General features: G+C 36.6%; 1 protein-coding gene across 1 annotated transcript; it reads left to right on the top strand.

Moving 5' to 3' along the window:
- Nucleotides 1-585: 585 nt before the first annotated feature.
- On the top strand, nt 586-11,351 carry LOC139698143 (zinc finger CCCH domain-containing protein 11A-like). Its single transcript, XM_071597067.1, has 6 exons — nt 586-632; nt 1,007-1,100; nt 1,191-1,310; nt 1,403-1,529; nt 7,482-7,721; nt 9,569-11,351. Exons 2-6 carry the CDS (start codon nt 1,041-1,043, stop codon nt 10,816-10,818), a joined length of 1,797 nt encoding a protein of 598 aa, XP_071453168.1. The 5' UTR covers nt 586-632; nt 1,007-1,040; the 3' UTR covers nt 10,819-11,351.
- The last annotated feature ends 4,373 nt before the right edge of the window (nt 11,352-15,724 follow it).

Consider the following 15,724-nt stretch of genomic DNA (forward strand, 5'->3'; position numbering starts at 1 on the left):
AACAATTGCTTATTTCGCGAGGTATTTTTGTTGAATGTTACAATGCCGAGAACCATATACGAAGGTGGTAGTTCTCAATCGTATTAATGATCGAGTATCACCAAAATTGCCACTAATTCATCTATTCATCAAAGCAAGAAATTTGCTGGTCCGAGAATACTTCAAGCATAGGACGGGAAAAATTAATTGTATTTCATCAAAGCGATGTACATATTTATAACAATATCAACGTTTCCTCATACAAAATATGAATTATGGAAAAAAGTAATGCTTCATGTATGCAATTATCATCCTCTTTGCTGAGCAAATATCTTGGGAGAGCGCCAATACCTTCTAAATTATTCCACGACTTGTAATTTGCCTTTCCATTCATGTGACCACATGATTCTCAGCCGAATTTCACATTTCAACTGTCAAGTAATTATTCGTTTGCAAGTCAACATCGTAGTTTCTAGAAATTATAGGACTCCGGCAACGTCAAATTAATAATAATTACCAAGGCGCAGTTGGGACCCTAAAATTTATCAACAAGGTAAATTAACGAATGAAATTATTTGATATACTAGTGTATGCTGATAGTATCTATTTTGACTTTGACTTCAGCACTCGGTGTTCATGTAAGGGAAAGTAACGTAAGTGGTTTATTAAAATATCGCACAATTTTAGGTGTAAGGTAATTGCGTAGCGATATTTGGGTGTAAATGTTGTAATGATTTGATGCTAATTGCTATGAGAGTATGTTATTCTTATCTAAATGGCAGTCATTTCCTCGCTATCCTTCGATTGCCTTTGTTTTATTCAACTTTGGTGCGACAAAGTTGGATTTAATATTTGCTGTTTTCCAGAATGGTTTTCCCACAGTAATTTTACGTGTGTCGGTGCAAGTTTCGTTTTTATTTGATGTTGCTATAGTGGAAGTAAATAATCAATATGCTTCATTCAATGGACGGTAATGACAATATGGTTCGATGTATTAATTTTCAGTGCTAAAAAACTTGCTTTTCAGGTTTTTATAAATCGGACCCATCGTTGTTATAGGCATGGAAACATCACGGAAGAATGATGACTGTTATTTTTATTATTATTCAACTTGCATGAAGGTCAGTGAGCAATTTAAGATAGTCATATAGAAAGATGAATTAGTATGGAGTTACTGAGTAATTAATTATTTTTGGCTGTTTTCACGGCAGGGTGATAGTTGTGCATTTCGTCATGAGCCGGTTGCATTGGGGAATGAGACTATGTGTACATTTTGGCAACAAGGGAAATGCGTAAAACCCCATTGTACCTATCGCCATATGGAACTACGGGTAAGTGGGCATTCCGTAAATTTCCCAATGAACCCAGGGTATCTCTGGTATGTTGGTTAAAGTAATTGCGTTAATTTTACTTCTTCTTATAGAAAAATAGGAAGCAAATTCCATGCTATTGGGAGAACCAGCCATCTGGGTGTAGAAAACCTCACTGTCCATTTATGCACACAACTCCAAAGGATGGGGCTGCAAGTGATCCAGAAAAATCAAAAGAAAGTAAGTATTTGCCTTCAGTGGTCGAGTAGTACAAGTAGTTCTGCGATAAAAATTAACTCTCAGACGCTATTATTTGAGAAAGGATATGCACGATGAAATCTTTTAGATCATACCTTGATATTGAAATCAGCTAGTAATGAACATACACAGTTGGGTATTTTACCTAAGTCATTATGAATCATTGTTGCATATAGTTTTTCAGATCCAAAATATCTGGTTAGGGAGAGGTTGTACGAGGGAAACTCATAGTAATGTGTGATAGTAAATTGATGGCCTGCAAAAGCTGAGATAATCGAATTCTCATGGGGAGTTCTAAAGAAAATATATCGCAAGGTGTAAATGTTTAGATTTTGACGAGTTGTTTATTGCGTTTGGCCCACTTCCATTTGTTAAAAAATCGGCAATTAAGTTATAATTTTAAACCGGAGCTTATACATCGCTCAAAATATTTTGCTCGCCCGGTGGTCAAATTTTATTGCACACTGTTGAAGATTTGACGTATTTAACGAGGAATTCCGTGTATAGCTCACTCTCAAGGGAGTACGAAGCATTTATCCCAATAAAAACTTTAAAAATTGGACTGTTTTGGCTCTTGACTTCCAGGAAAGGGGGTTGGTCATGCACCAGTGTTTTTTTTTAGGCTAACCACGAACATCTACCAATGTTGCCAAAGCAACAGGTGTAAGGTAGTTTTGATATTTTAATTTGATCCGAATATGTGTAGAATAGAATAGTGTAATAGCTAGTAGAGTAATTTACTACTCATTGATACTCAATGTGTTCCCTCATGGTATGCTACCTAGTGAAACTACGACACCATTTGTAAACCCAAAAGTATATCTACTCACCTTTCTTGTTTTTTTATTTGTATTAAATTTACCCATTCTGCCTGGCTTCTAAATTATCAGGTGATCAACTCATATTTCAAGCCACCTCTAAAAAGTCCAGAATTGCAAAGTAAAGTCAGCATTTGGTCTTGTTTGTTCCTGCTGAGAAGTTACTTTTCACATTTGTTACCCGGTCACAGTTTTAGAGATCTTAACACTCCATGAGTTTGCTTAATGTCTGCAGTCTGAGTACCTGTCTATTGAAACCAAGCACTGTATGTCTTCGAAACTTAGCACTCCCCAGGAACATGCTCACATGAAGAAAACACTGTGGTTATATGTTAGGATCCAAAACATACCAACCTGAATCATAGGTTTCGGAATTAATTCTTGTTATAATGTTTTTAAAGAAACTTAGAATTTTGAACTTGTCGTAAGTAAAATGTGCAAACCAGGGATAACCTTCTATGACACATGGCAGTCATAATGTGGGTAAGATAACTCAAGGATATGAAATTGATGACCTAAAACTATTCCTATTTATTCTATAGCTTTTTGTTGATACTCTATGGCAAAACAAGTTCATTTAATGAAAAATATGAAATATGTAGATAACATCTGTGTTCAAATATTTCAATACCTCCTCAATATCATTGATACTATATACACCCATATTTAATAACTTTGAAACTCATTCCTTTTATATATCAATTCCATTTGTACTAAATTCTGCAAAATAATTAACTGGGCGGAGCACTCAAGTAATTTGGTGCCTACCTATGTTATTTATCCTAAACAAGTCCTTGACATGTATAATGTACTATTAGCTTATTTCTTGAAAATCACAGGCACATCCTTTTAAGCTGCTTGGCGAAAACCATTATTTTTTTTAACTTTTGCTTTTATAGTTTTCCAAATAATAAAGAAACAATCTCAGCATTGGGAGAAATCTGACAAATATTACAAAGTTGTATTTCCTTGTAAATGCACATGTGGCATTTACTGGAAGTTCTTAGCAACAGTAGAACTTCTGTTTATCAAAATAAACCCCAAGCAAATAATAAAAATCAAACATTTACCAGAAGAACTAAATCTCCACTGCTGCTATGTCCACATGCTATGTAAGAGGATTTTAGTCAATGTCTGAAGAGGAGTTGGGACATTTCTTCAGTTGGAATTTGCTTTTCATTAACTTATTTTTCCTGCACGGCTCTCTTATAATTAAACAAAAACTTGCAATTGCACAAAACAATGCTTTTTAGGTAGTTTGACCAGCAAAACCTTTAAAGATGAAGAAAACATAAATGCATAGGCAGGGGATGTCACAAAAATAAAATAGGGCATCCATATACTTAAGATTATTCTCTTTGAACTACAAAGTAAAACTACAATAGTAAAAAACATAAAAGTGAAGTATTATTGTAGGTGATTTTCTTCTCTTTTAAACAGGAAATTATTCTTTGTATAAATATTTTCTGTGATTTCACATCAGAGTTGAATAGTGTGCTGATGTTTTAATTTTGGTCTTCCGCCAATCAATGCATTTAAACTACAATTATTAGCATGAATTTAGTCTTGAGATCTGAAGAAATGGATATGCTAATGAGGAAAAAATGCTAACAAGGACACTATAATTAGTCCACTGTAGTCCTGAGTATTTGTTTTTTAAGAATAAGGTGATCATCAATTGGACTTCGAAATGATTGTAGTTGGGCCTTTCATTTCTCTAATATCATCGTCAAATTCCTAAGTATATCACTTCAGAAATTGCTTTAGAACAGCTGATTTAGTCATGGCCAGAATTTGGTTAAAACTTTTAGTACACCAAAAACTATTTCATGTGAGGAAAGGTATTTTTCATCTCTTAGAGTTCCCATGATGAAGACATAGATTTTGTGTTCCATATCAAGTATGTGGGTTTAATTGTTCTTTGAAAGTTTTTCCAAAAGGAAGTCTGGTGCATTTATCGGTCGAAACCTTCATGAGAACTACTGATACTTCTCTTTAGCTATTTAGGGTTAGTGTCTATAAATAACAATAAGGCCCCAGAGAGAATGATTGATCAACAATATTTTCTCTTCATGAAAGCATTGGGCTTTGGGAAAGTTATAGATGAACTACGAATGTGAAGAAACTTTTTGATGGTCTGCAACTATTACTGAGTCCTTGTAAAAATATGATGGCAAATTATCCTATAAATGGAGCTCAGTGGACAGTTATGTGGATAGAAATCTATGGTCACTCTTTATCGAACATTATCCTAGCTATTTTTTTAACCAAGGGTTCTCAATGTGTTAATTATTCTGCAAGAATGTAAAGCATTTTGTATCATATCTCGGTACTTCAGAGGAACATTTGTGAAGTTAATCTGGTGGAGTGTCATGCAGCAAAACATTTGCTTACCTACTGATGCACTGCAACTTGGCAAAAACCTGAAAATATTTTATTTGATTGATATCATGAATATCGTAGGAGTCATGCAATATCTGAAAATATGTTAAATGATGTGGATACCACTTAATTAGCTTAGGTCACTTGAAGCTTTATCATATTTCCATTATCATGTCATAGCTCTATCATATTATCACATCATATTTCCATTTTTTAAATGTTATGGGTCATGTAGACCATGAGCTATCTTGTACAAATTGAGTAGCTTCAGGCATGAAATGGCAGAAGTCAAACATAATGAATAACTGATCATAGTACGTGGAAATGTGCTATGATCAGTAAGGCATCATGTATTTTACAAAATTTAAGTGGAGTAAGTGTCATTACATATCTTGCAATTGGTGGAGGTAATACATTTATTTGGAAGTGGTTGCGAGTCTCTGGAGGTCATTACTCATCAGAAACTTTGATATCATAATCTTCCTTATTTTTTGGTACTTAATTCATAAAATTCAACTAATCCAACTAAATGGCAATTGTTTCCAAAACATTTTTAAGGCTGGAATGGAAATGGGCAAGAATGATAAAATTTGATTGTGTGAAAACAAGCCAAAGAACTAATGAACCCATATTAGAAATGTAGGCTTGTAAACCTTTTCCTATTCACTTTCAATTTCTTGATATTTTTTGATTTTGAGTATTACTCATGATATTATGAACCTCATTTTATGCCATACTTATGTCACTTATGCTATACTTTATGTCATGATCATACTCTGCCGCTTACAAGTTCCCGAGGTCCCATTAATTTTTAAATTTTCTGATGTAGAGGATAAGATGGTATCTTGAGTAATTATATATTTGAATTTTTTTGTTTCCCGAGTTAAAGTGAAAACAATGTCTTGAATGCTAGCTACCAGAGAAAGGTTGAATATTTTCTGATAATTGAGCGAGGAAAAAGGAACATGTTTCAGTACTAACTTCACACATCAGTACAATACAGGCATATTAATTTGGTAATTGATTTTATATGGCATGAAAAATGTTAATTGGTTTCTTCCCAAACACTTAACACATCCTTAGCAAATACCAGTCAAGTTTCACATTATACCATCATTGTGATTATATTTTATGAATCATATTTCAGCAATGTATGTAGTACTAGTCAGCCTGTGCAATTGTTTGCATGTGGCATGTCCTCCAGAGTGCAGTCACTAATGTTAGTCGCCAAAAGCATTTTGTGCACTATACGTAATAATCCACATGTGAAATTATTGGCACATACTATTAGTCATTAATTAATAAAGAGGAATAAAGTTCTTTTGTCATTGCTTATAAAAAGTAATGTTTTTGTTATCACAATCACAAAAATTTGTGGAACTTTCTCCAGGATGTGTCAGTAAACTGTTAGATCCTACCAAAATGAATCCACTGTACATATTAATCCTCATATAAAATTCTTTTTCACATAATCATTTCATTGACGAAGAGAATATGCTGTTAATGCAGTGTCATCATGCATAAACAATGTGTCATAGCAGCATAGTCTCAAAATTTTCTTTAGTTTTCTCCAGGAAATAATCAGTAACTTGTTGGATTAATTGAAAATGAAGTGAACCTCACGTAATAATCCACATTGAAAAGTAATCTTATAATGCTTTCATGAATAAAGAAATAAAACTTGGTTTATCCAGTGTCAATAAATAATGGTGCTGTTGATATCACACCCACACTTTCCAGAAATTGTCTGAAACATAAAATTTAATGTGGTTGGTTATAAAACAAATACCAATGAGATACAGAAATAATATTTATAGTATGATGATTATTAATCAATAGTATTATAAACATTACTGAAACTTTTAGTAGTGGCAAATGTTTTAATTCGAAATGCATAAAGTAAATGATAAAGTTGCTATATTGACAATTGGAAGTGTGGCATGTTGTGGAAGTATGAAGACTTTGGAAGTTAATTTTATTTCATAGTTAAATCAGCTCAGTAAAATGTAACATTATTTTAGCTAAGTGAGGTTCAAGGTTGAATCTTAATAAAATTCACTTGTTATTTAAAATAATCCTCAAGTTATCTTTAGGAGTGTATTTTCAAATCTCTAAATAAGGTAGAAGTCCCTTGTTGAAGTCTTCTTGTTCTCTCCCTTTTGCCTCTCATTAGTGCCAAATGTCACTCCAATCAACCCAGAGGCTGGTTTGTTAGGTCAGGATAGAGCTCACCTAACTTGAAGCCCTTGGCATGTGATTTTTAGTGCATTCTGCTCCAGACATTGTGAACTATTTAATATCAATTCTTTACCTTCTGCTGACTGTGGCAGGGGGGCATATGTCTGGTGGTGGCTTCTAATCCCAAATGACATTTGAATATTGTTACCCGGGCCAAAATATTCAGTGTATCCAGCGACTAGGGCCTATCTTAAGCTGTAGATTTTGCTGTGATTAATTTTTTTGAAAAGTTCTTGAGTCCAAGGAAAATCTAGGTGGTAGGTTAATGAGCAGGTTCTGCTGTATATTGATAAACCTCAGTTGATATATCATGTTGATTTGTGTAGCCTTTTATATAGAATTTTCCAATGCCTCACCAACTTCATTATTTCTTTGTGAACATTAAATAGTTTTTTGAAGAAACAATGACGACATAATTCCAATTGGGGAGGATGTTTTTCTGGTATTCTTTTGAGTATTGGTGTTCTGATTGCTTTATTTCCTATGCTCTCTGGAGTAGTTGCGGCAATACTGGCCACCTCTGGAGTACGGGACAATTCAGGGGTGGAGAGGTCAGAAGCGCAGCAGGAGAATGCAGCTAGGGAGAGCAGGGGTCAGCAGGAGGGGGAAAGGGTAGATGGCGGCAGCGATGGGGACGTGGGCAAGGGGGGCCCGAGGAGGGGCAGCCAGACTAGCAGCGAGGCTAGCTATGTGGGCAGTCTGCCTGTCGACCCAGTGGTGGTGAACTTTGAAGAAGGTATGCGTCTCTACTAGCGCATGGGTCTCCGTATCAAGCACCAATGCTCAGATTGGATGCCAAGGAGCGTGCATGAAGGGGTCTCCACCCCTTTCTTCCTTCTTTGGAATGGAATGCGGAGAGAGGCGGAGAAAGTTGAGGCGATCCTACATCCCAGTCTCCCCTCCCCCCACTCTCCCCTCTCAGACCGATCTGCAATTGTGAAGGCTCAAGTATTTGGCTACCAATATCACGTCCTTGGCATCAACATTGCAAATTATGTGTTGTTGTTGTTTCATGCACTCTTGCATCGAATCAGGTTATGATAAATGCTTGGGTTACTTGGTGCTCTTAAAATGTGGCAGCCACTGGATTGTGTGACCATTGACTGTTGAGGTGTGACTGGATGATTAATAAGGTAGCATTGTTGTTGGCTATAAGTTGCCAAATATGCTGACATACATATGTTTTTGTCTCTGTCTGCCATGTTGGATTTAATGTTGTTTTGTTTAAATTAACAGATTACAAAATGGTGCATTTTTTGCAGATACATACTATGAAACGTTATACAAATTAGTTAATGATGTCCTGAGTTGCAATGATTTATGCTTACTGATGTTGCAGTGTTCATTATTTCATAATATTTAGTTTCAATTTTGAATATTCTTAACATGTTTTTGGGTAGTGCCTTGCTTTTCAATTGTAGGACCAAATAATTGCAATTTACTTGTGATTTGTGTTGACGATACTTTAATTATATGAATGACATCCAGTTAGGTTGCTTTCAGTGTTAAGACTGTTTCATAAATAATATGAAATTGACTAATATTCTTTGTGCTATATCTTGTCAGTCTAAATTATTTATTTTGACATGAGAAAAAGTTGCTGAAACTTTGATATATTAACAATGTAGATTAAAAGAGAGTTGTAAAATTTCTGATCACATAAATGACTCTTATATCAAACATCACCTAGTCAAATTCGTTGCGGAGTGTGTTGCTCAAAAATATATTTGTATCTTTGTTATTTTTCCAATGGCACCAAGCAAATATTTTATGATTTGTGCTATTTAACATTTGAAGATAAAATTTGAAATCAATTCACATTGTCAACTGTTCACTGATTTGGTCTCTATATGTTGTTTATTTTGAATTTTAAGCTTGATGTGACTTGGTCATAAACTGCACAGGGTATGACATGTCAAAGATTGGTGAAATTTTTATTTACTCAAAATGTCATTAAGTGCCCCAAAGCTATACTAGCTTTGTGTATATTCTTATTTCATGGGTTCATGTAAAGTTCATGAATGTGTGGCTATTGTAAATTACAATGATGTTAGTTCATTTTTTCATTAGTTTATAGGAATGGTGAAAAATTGAAAGATATGTTTTTGCATTGGCACTTAGTTGCCCTTTTATTTGTTAACATTTGCCCTATAGTTTATTTGGTGTTTTGTTGGTGGGCTATGTGCATCCCAGTTGGGTCAACTGTGGTTACCTCTTCAGTACATTGAAAAAACAAAAGGCTTTCAGTGCGCAAGTCTCATATGTGCTTTCAACTGAAGAATATTTATTTTGTAGAGGAAGAATTATTTATATTTCCTTTCAAATATACATTTTTTTACTGTATGCTTTGTAGCTCCTGCATTGCAGTGGCATCATTGAAACGTAAATAAACACATCTAATTAAACCATGTTTCATAATTGTCCAACTGCAAGAATGCGTGTCACACCTCTTTTTAATTAATTCAATGTTGATGGTAGCAAAATTACCAAGCTACAACAGAAAGATAATTTATTTGCATTCAATGAACTTTAAAATGGCACTCTGAAAGTTTTAACTAATTGTACGTACACTCGTTCTTGCAGAGTCAGACAATGAAAGTGTTCCCACATCTTCTCCGGCCAAGAAGAGCCTGAGGAAGACAATACATGTTAAAACACTGGAGGAAATAAGGCTGGAGCAAATCCAAGCCGAATCAGCTGCCTTCTATGGATACAAAGCAGGAAATGCTGATTCTGGGAACACCCTTGATGACGAGTCATCCTCGCCTGAGGATGTGCATCATCTTTCGAGAAATGGGAGTGGGTGGGAGGGTGTGGGGGGTGAGTTAAGGCTCTGGAAGAACTTCCAGAATGGTTTGACGGGGGGCAAGGTGGTGAGCCTGAAATCAAGGAGTGCAAGGGAACGGGAGAAATCTGATGACTTGGGCTTTGAGGTGATGTCACTGAGTGAGATACGCAAGAGAAGGCTGCGGGAGGAGGCTGAGCCACCACCTGTGGCACCAGAACCAAATGCTAAAGTCAATCAGGTGACGAGGTATGCCCTGGCAGACACATCGATGCCTGAGAGGTCTGATTCCCCTGCTGGGGATGAATCCTCAGTGGTGACAGTTCCTCAGACAAGGGTAAGAAAGAGGGCCCATTCCCCCATTGTATTCAACTCCTCTGTAAAAAAGAAAGCTGAAGAAGAGGAAGAGTTGAATAGTGTTGCCAAAGTGGACAAGGAGAGTGCATCATCCTGCTCAGAAATGGGCAAGGATTGTGGAGGATTGATTGCCTCGAGTGGCATGGAACTGCCTCTCAAAAGGACAAGGCGATTTGTGAGGCAGGGTGTTGAGCAAGGGGTTGGTAAAGCAACAAGGGCTGTGAGACTTTTGAGAAATCGAATGGGTGTGGCATCAGGGGAGGTGGAGACGACTAGTCGAACAGTCATTGAACTGGAAGGCGAGAGTAGTGCAAATGTGTCGTCGATGAGTAATTCTGATGAAGTGTCAGAAATGAAGTGTCTGGAAGCTGAGGATGTGATTGAAGGTGGGGTCTCTCAAATGGACTCTATGGAATTGTCCGAAGTAACCCAGAAAACTGAATGTACAGACATATTGGTGGGAAAAGAGGATTTTTGTATGTCATCTGTGAGTGAGGAATGTTCTAACCAAAAAGTCAGTGTAAATGTAAGCGAAAGATTGAGTGTCTTGGACAAGGATATATCACTGAGGCTAGGTGAGAATGACGATGATGATGATTTCTTGGGAGAAGAGCAAGGCTTGGTTACATCCACTTGCATCGGTGTGGATGAAGACATTATTCAGGACATCGATGAATTTCTGAACAATTGATTTGTTACTTTTAGGTGTATTTTATATCTATGTTACCTGTCATTTTTGGGTTCTGATGTCAGGATTATTTGAGAGGAGAACTGCTGGAAGTACAAGTGATCTACACATAAAAGAGCCATTTTCCTAATGAAAAACACATTGGCTGAGAATTGAGATTATGATAGTTCATTGTCTTATGCTTTTTCAACATTTTTGAAATTGTTTGTAATAATTGTCAAGAATGGAGTCTTAATTTCATAGTCATTAAAAACAACCTGTTCTGTCATAATATTTTTCAGTGATTACAATTATTATGTGTATATTCCAAATCAAGCATTATCCAGAGATTTCTGTAAAATATCTTATTGTATTCTTATTGACACATCTCAATATGAAATTGCATTTTTGTTGAATGAACCTAGTGAGATTTAATAGTTATTTCCAAAATTATCCTTATTTTATCTTATATGCGTAAGACACTGCCGATGTTTTAAGTGCACATTACCTTCTGACCTGCTCTTATTACTATGTTGTGTGGAGTGTTTGTTTTCCCATTTTAGGGTTTGTTGAACTTAATAAATGATTATAGTCATCTGTCTCATGTTGCAGATGATGTTCCAGTTCTTGCTGCTGTCATTTAATTGTAGTTGAAATTATTGTTCCATTATCCAACAGTATTTTCTATGCATGCTGTGAGTTTGAAATTATAGAATTTCCTTCTTTTGAAGACTAGTGAACTAACTAGGATGGATATCATTTCATTTCCAAGTTCAATCTAGTTCTGGTGCTTTTGAAATCTTTTTTTATATTCTAATATTAGCTGTGACTTCATCTGTGTCCTATAATGATAATTATATTATTATTATTATTAGGTAATCTACCGGTAAAGGTAGGTTTTTGGATGGACACAGCTACTAAATAAATATTTTGTGACTCCTAATGCAACACAAAATCCAGTACCCTACTCTACGTCAGGTCCCTCTTCATCTCTGAGTACTTTCTTCATCCCATCCAACATCCCTATCCTGTTCCTTCCCTTTCCTCATTTGCCTAACATTCTCCCCTCTATTACAGTCTTCAACATCCCACTGCCGCTCAGTAGCCCCTTCATCCACTTTTCCTGCCTCCATAGGATTTCTCCCAACAAACCACTCTCCTCCCCGACCATACCAAGTACTTCCGTATTTGTTTTCTTCTCTGTCCATTTCACCTTCTCCATTCTTCTCCACACCCATATTTCAAAAGCCTCCAGTCTACGTCTATCCTCCTACTTCAATGACCAACTTTTCGTGCCGTATATAGCTACGCTCCATATCAAAGTTTTTACGAGTCTTTTCTTAATATCCTTACTCAACGTCCCTGTCATCAACTCCCTCCTCCTTGTGAAAGCCTCTTTGCCTAGCGCAATTCTCCTTACGTCCCTACTACTTTGACCGTGTTGGTCCAAAACACTTCCGAGATACATAAATTGTTCTACCTGCTCTAGTTCTTGCCCTGCTATTTTTATGTTTAGCTTAGCCTTTTTCTTTCTAGAAAATCACATGTTTTATTAATATTAATTCTCATCCCATATCCATCGCAATGAATTTCCAATTCAGTCAGCAATGCTTGCAACCCATTGGCTGACTGACAAACTAAAGCTTGGTCATCAGCAAACCTGACTGATTTTACGAATTCCATGCCCACTTTCATTCCTACCTCCAGTTCTTCCCATGCCTCTTTTATCATTTCCTCTGCATACAGGTTGAACAGTAATGCTGATAATGGGCAACCCTGCCTTACACCTCTTCCTAACACTGCCCAACCGGACTTCCCGTTCCCCACTTGCACCTGAGCAGTCTGAGACATGTACAGGTTGCGGATGAGGCTCCTTTCCCTCCAATCTATTCCTATTTTCTTCAATATACTCATTAGTTTTTCCCAATTCACTCTATCAAATGCTTTGTTGAAATTTACAAAACAGGCAAATACTTCCTGGTTGTATTCTATATTCCTCTCGATTAATAATCTCATTACTGCATTGGATCACGAGTACCTCTCCCCTTCCTAAACCCAATCTGATCATCCCCTAAGTAGTCATTTGCCCTACTCTCTATCATTTTTTTAATGATTCTGAGAACCACTTTAGCTGCGTGGGATATCAAATTTATTGTCCTGTAGTCCTCTCATGATGTAGCTTTAACCTTTTTCAGAATAGGAACTAAAACTGATCTCACAAAGTCTTCCGGCCAGATTCCTTCCTCATAGATACTACGAATCAGCCCATATAGCCTCTTCCTTCCACATTCTCCTAAACATTTCAGTAGTTCCGAAGGAACACTATCCACTCCCACAGTATTATTTTACTTCATCTCCCTTAATGCCTCTTCTATCTCATCAAGTATGCCTGGACCTAAGCTATCTTCCTCCACGTCATGTTCCTTTCCTATGTCTAACTTTGATGGTCTAAGTTCTAATTATCGTTAAATTTCAAGTCATTAGCTTAACCTTAATTAACTTGATGGATTGTTCACTTTTTAGTGTGATGTAAAAAGACTCATTTGAAAACGATATGCCCTTGCAATGGCTACTTTTAACTATTGCCCTAATAAGGGTGTGCTCTTGGCAGATGATAAGAAGACTTCATATGTATGCAAGTTAACAGGCAGCACGACTGCTTTCAAAGCTAACAAATATTTATTAATTGCCTACGAATTATCGGCAGATCACAGAGCAGTGGTAAGTGGGATAATTTTGTGCTAATGTATATATATTTATATTGTGTACTCTATACTTGAAACTCTCTCAAAAGATATTTTCACATTTAAAAGATTTGCATTAAAGTATAGTTTGATTAAGATTTTTATTGAGATATAATGGACTTATTCCATTTAGTCTGCCATGCCGAACCCCATTTATTCATGAGCGGTTGAGTTGTCTTGTATAGCACTTCTCATGGCAGTGAAGTACAGGAGAAATATATGCATTGAACAAAGACTGAAATTTGTGGTTCAATTGTTTACAAAATGTAGTGGGAAAGATGTTTTTATTTTGATGTTATACTACCTTGATCAAAAAGTTCCCGGAATAACCACCGTGTGGCGCTCCCATCGTTCCGATTTGAGTTCTGTTTTTTTTGTTAAATTGGTACATCTGTTGTTGATATTCCCTTTAAATCTTAGTGTCATAACTTGACATTTGCAAAAGTTACGTAGCCAAGAGTACATCTATCTCTGTGTGTGTTGGCGATTTTTTACAATTTCAGAAATGGATTTAAATTTGCAACAACGAACTTGTATTAAATTTTGCATAAAAAACGGATTTAGTGGCGCACGGACGTTGGAAATGTTGGAAAAGTGTTTCGGCAACGATTCTCTAAAAAAAACGGTCGTTTACCAGTGGCACGAGCGGTTCAGAAGTGGTCGTGAGTCAATCGAAGATGATGAACGCAGTGGCAGACCATCGACATCGAAAGTCGGTGAAAAATTGATAAAGTAAAAGAAATGTTGGTCAATAACCGCAAATTAACCATCAGAGAAATAGCGGAGGACTTGAACATTGCCTATGGATCCGCCCAAGACATTGTGGTTAATGATTTGGGTTTCCGTCGTGTAGCAGCAAAGTTGGTGCCGAAAGACCTCAATTTCATGCAAAAAAGAGACCGTGTTGACGTCGCAAAAGACATGATTTGCGAGGCTGAATCCGATCCCACATTCATCAAAAGGATCATTACTGGAGACGAGACGTGGGTTTATGAGTACGACACGCAATCCAGACATCAGGCAAGTGAATGGCGTTCACCAAATGAGCCGAGACCAAAAAAACCACGTCGTTTTCAGTCAAAAAAGAAGGCAATGCTGACGGTTTTCATGGATTACAACGGTGTAGTGCATCATGAATTTTTGCCAGAAGGCCAGACAGTAAACAAAGAGTATTATTTGGGCGTTATGAGACGTTTGCGTGAAGCAATTCGCCGAAAGAGACCAGAAATGTGGGCAGAAAACTCGTGGATTTTGCACCATGATAACGCACCGTCGCACAGTGCTATCATTATTCGTAATTTTTTGACGAAAAATGCAACAAATACCATCCAACAGCCACCGAATTCACCTGATTTGGCTCCCTGTGACTTCTTTCTGTTCAATCGAGTTAAGAAACCATTACGGGGAACGCGTTTTAGCAGCCGAGAGGAAGTAATGGAAAAATCGCAGGAAGCACTGATGGACATACCGAAAACCGAATATAAAAAATGTTTCGAGGATTGGATCAAGCGCTGGCATAAGTGTGTTGCAGTCGATGGGGATTACTTTGAAGGGGACAATATAGATTTAGATGAATAAACTTGTATTTTTAATTTTCTGAATAAATTCCGGGAAATTTTTGATCAAGGTAGTATTCTGGTGTTATCAGTTGTCAGCTCTCATATTGATTTATAGAATTTACCTTCATTCACAAATTTGTATGCTGATACAAAAAGTCATTCAAGTCCTTGTCAAGTTACATAATTACTAGTTACCCTGGTACATGTCAGCATACCATTTTAGTTTAGAGACGAGGATTGAGCATAATAGGTATACTAGCTGATTATTTTCAATTGGTTTTTTGACCAAGTTGAATGATGTTGGCTTTTGTCGTTGTTTACGAAGAGTTTATTGGTGGAGAGCCATTTTTGGGATATATCAAGAGTAAATTCTGGAAGATCTTTGATCTGGTTTATATCTTTACCCCATTATTATAACCCTTAAAGTAGTGCCATAGCTTAAAGCATCGATAAATAGAATTTTAAATGGTGGATCATTGACCATAAGGCGAAAGAGCATTGGTCCCAAGCATAGAAATTTCACCGTATAGTCCGGTTGAAAGCTTGAGGCCCTGACCTGCATAGAAGCATGCATGAATGGGTGGAAATTTGGCTAGATGGGGGCAGAGGATGGTAGGAGAAAGGCCT

Source organism: Hetaerina americana, unplaced genomic scaffold (genome assembly GCF_022747635.1).
Source record: "Hetaerina americana unplaced genomic scaffold, ioHetAmer1.1.p SCAF_8, whole genome shotgun sequence".
Taxonomy (NCBI): domain Eukaryota; kingdom Metazoa; phylum Arthropoda; class Insecta; order Odonata; family Calopterygidae; genus Hetaerina; species Hetaerina americana.

Bases quoted from the DNA above. Each gene is read 5' to 3' on its own strand.
- LOC139698143 (XM_071597067.1), top strand. From the start codon at position 1,041: ATGGAAACATCACGGAAGAATGATGACTGTTATTTTTATTATTATTCA. The intron at 1,311-1,402 runs GTAAGTGGGCAT...TTCTTCTTATAG, and splicing joins ATCGCCATATGGAACTACGG to AAAAATAGGAAGCAAATTCC. The intron at 1,530-7,481 runs GTAAGTATTTGC...TGCTCTCTGGAG, and splicing joins TCCAGAAAAATCAAAAGAAA to TAGTTGCGGCAATACTGGCC.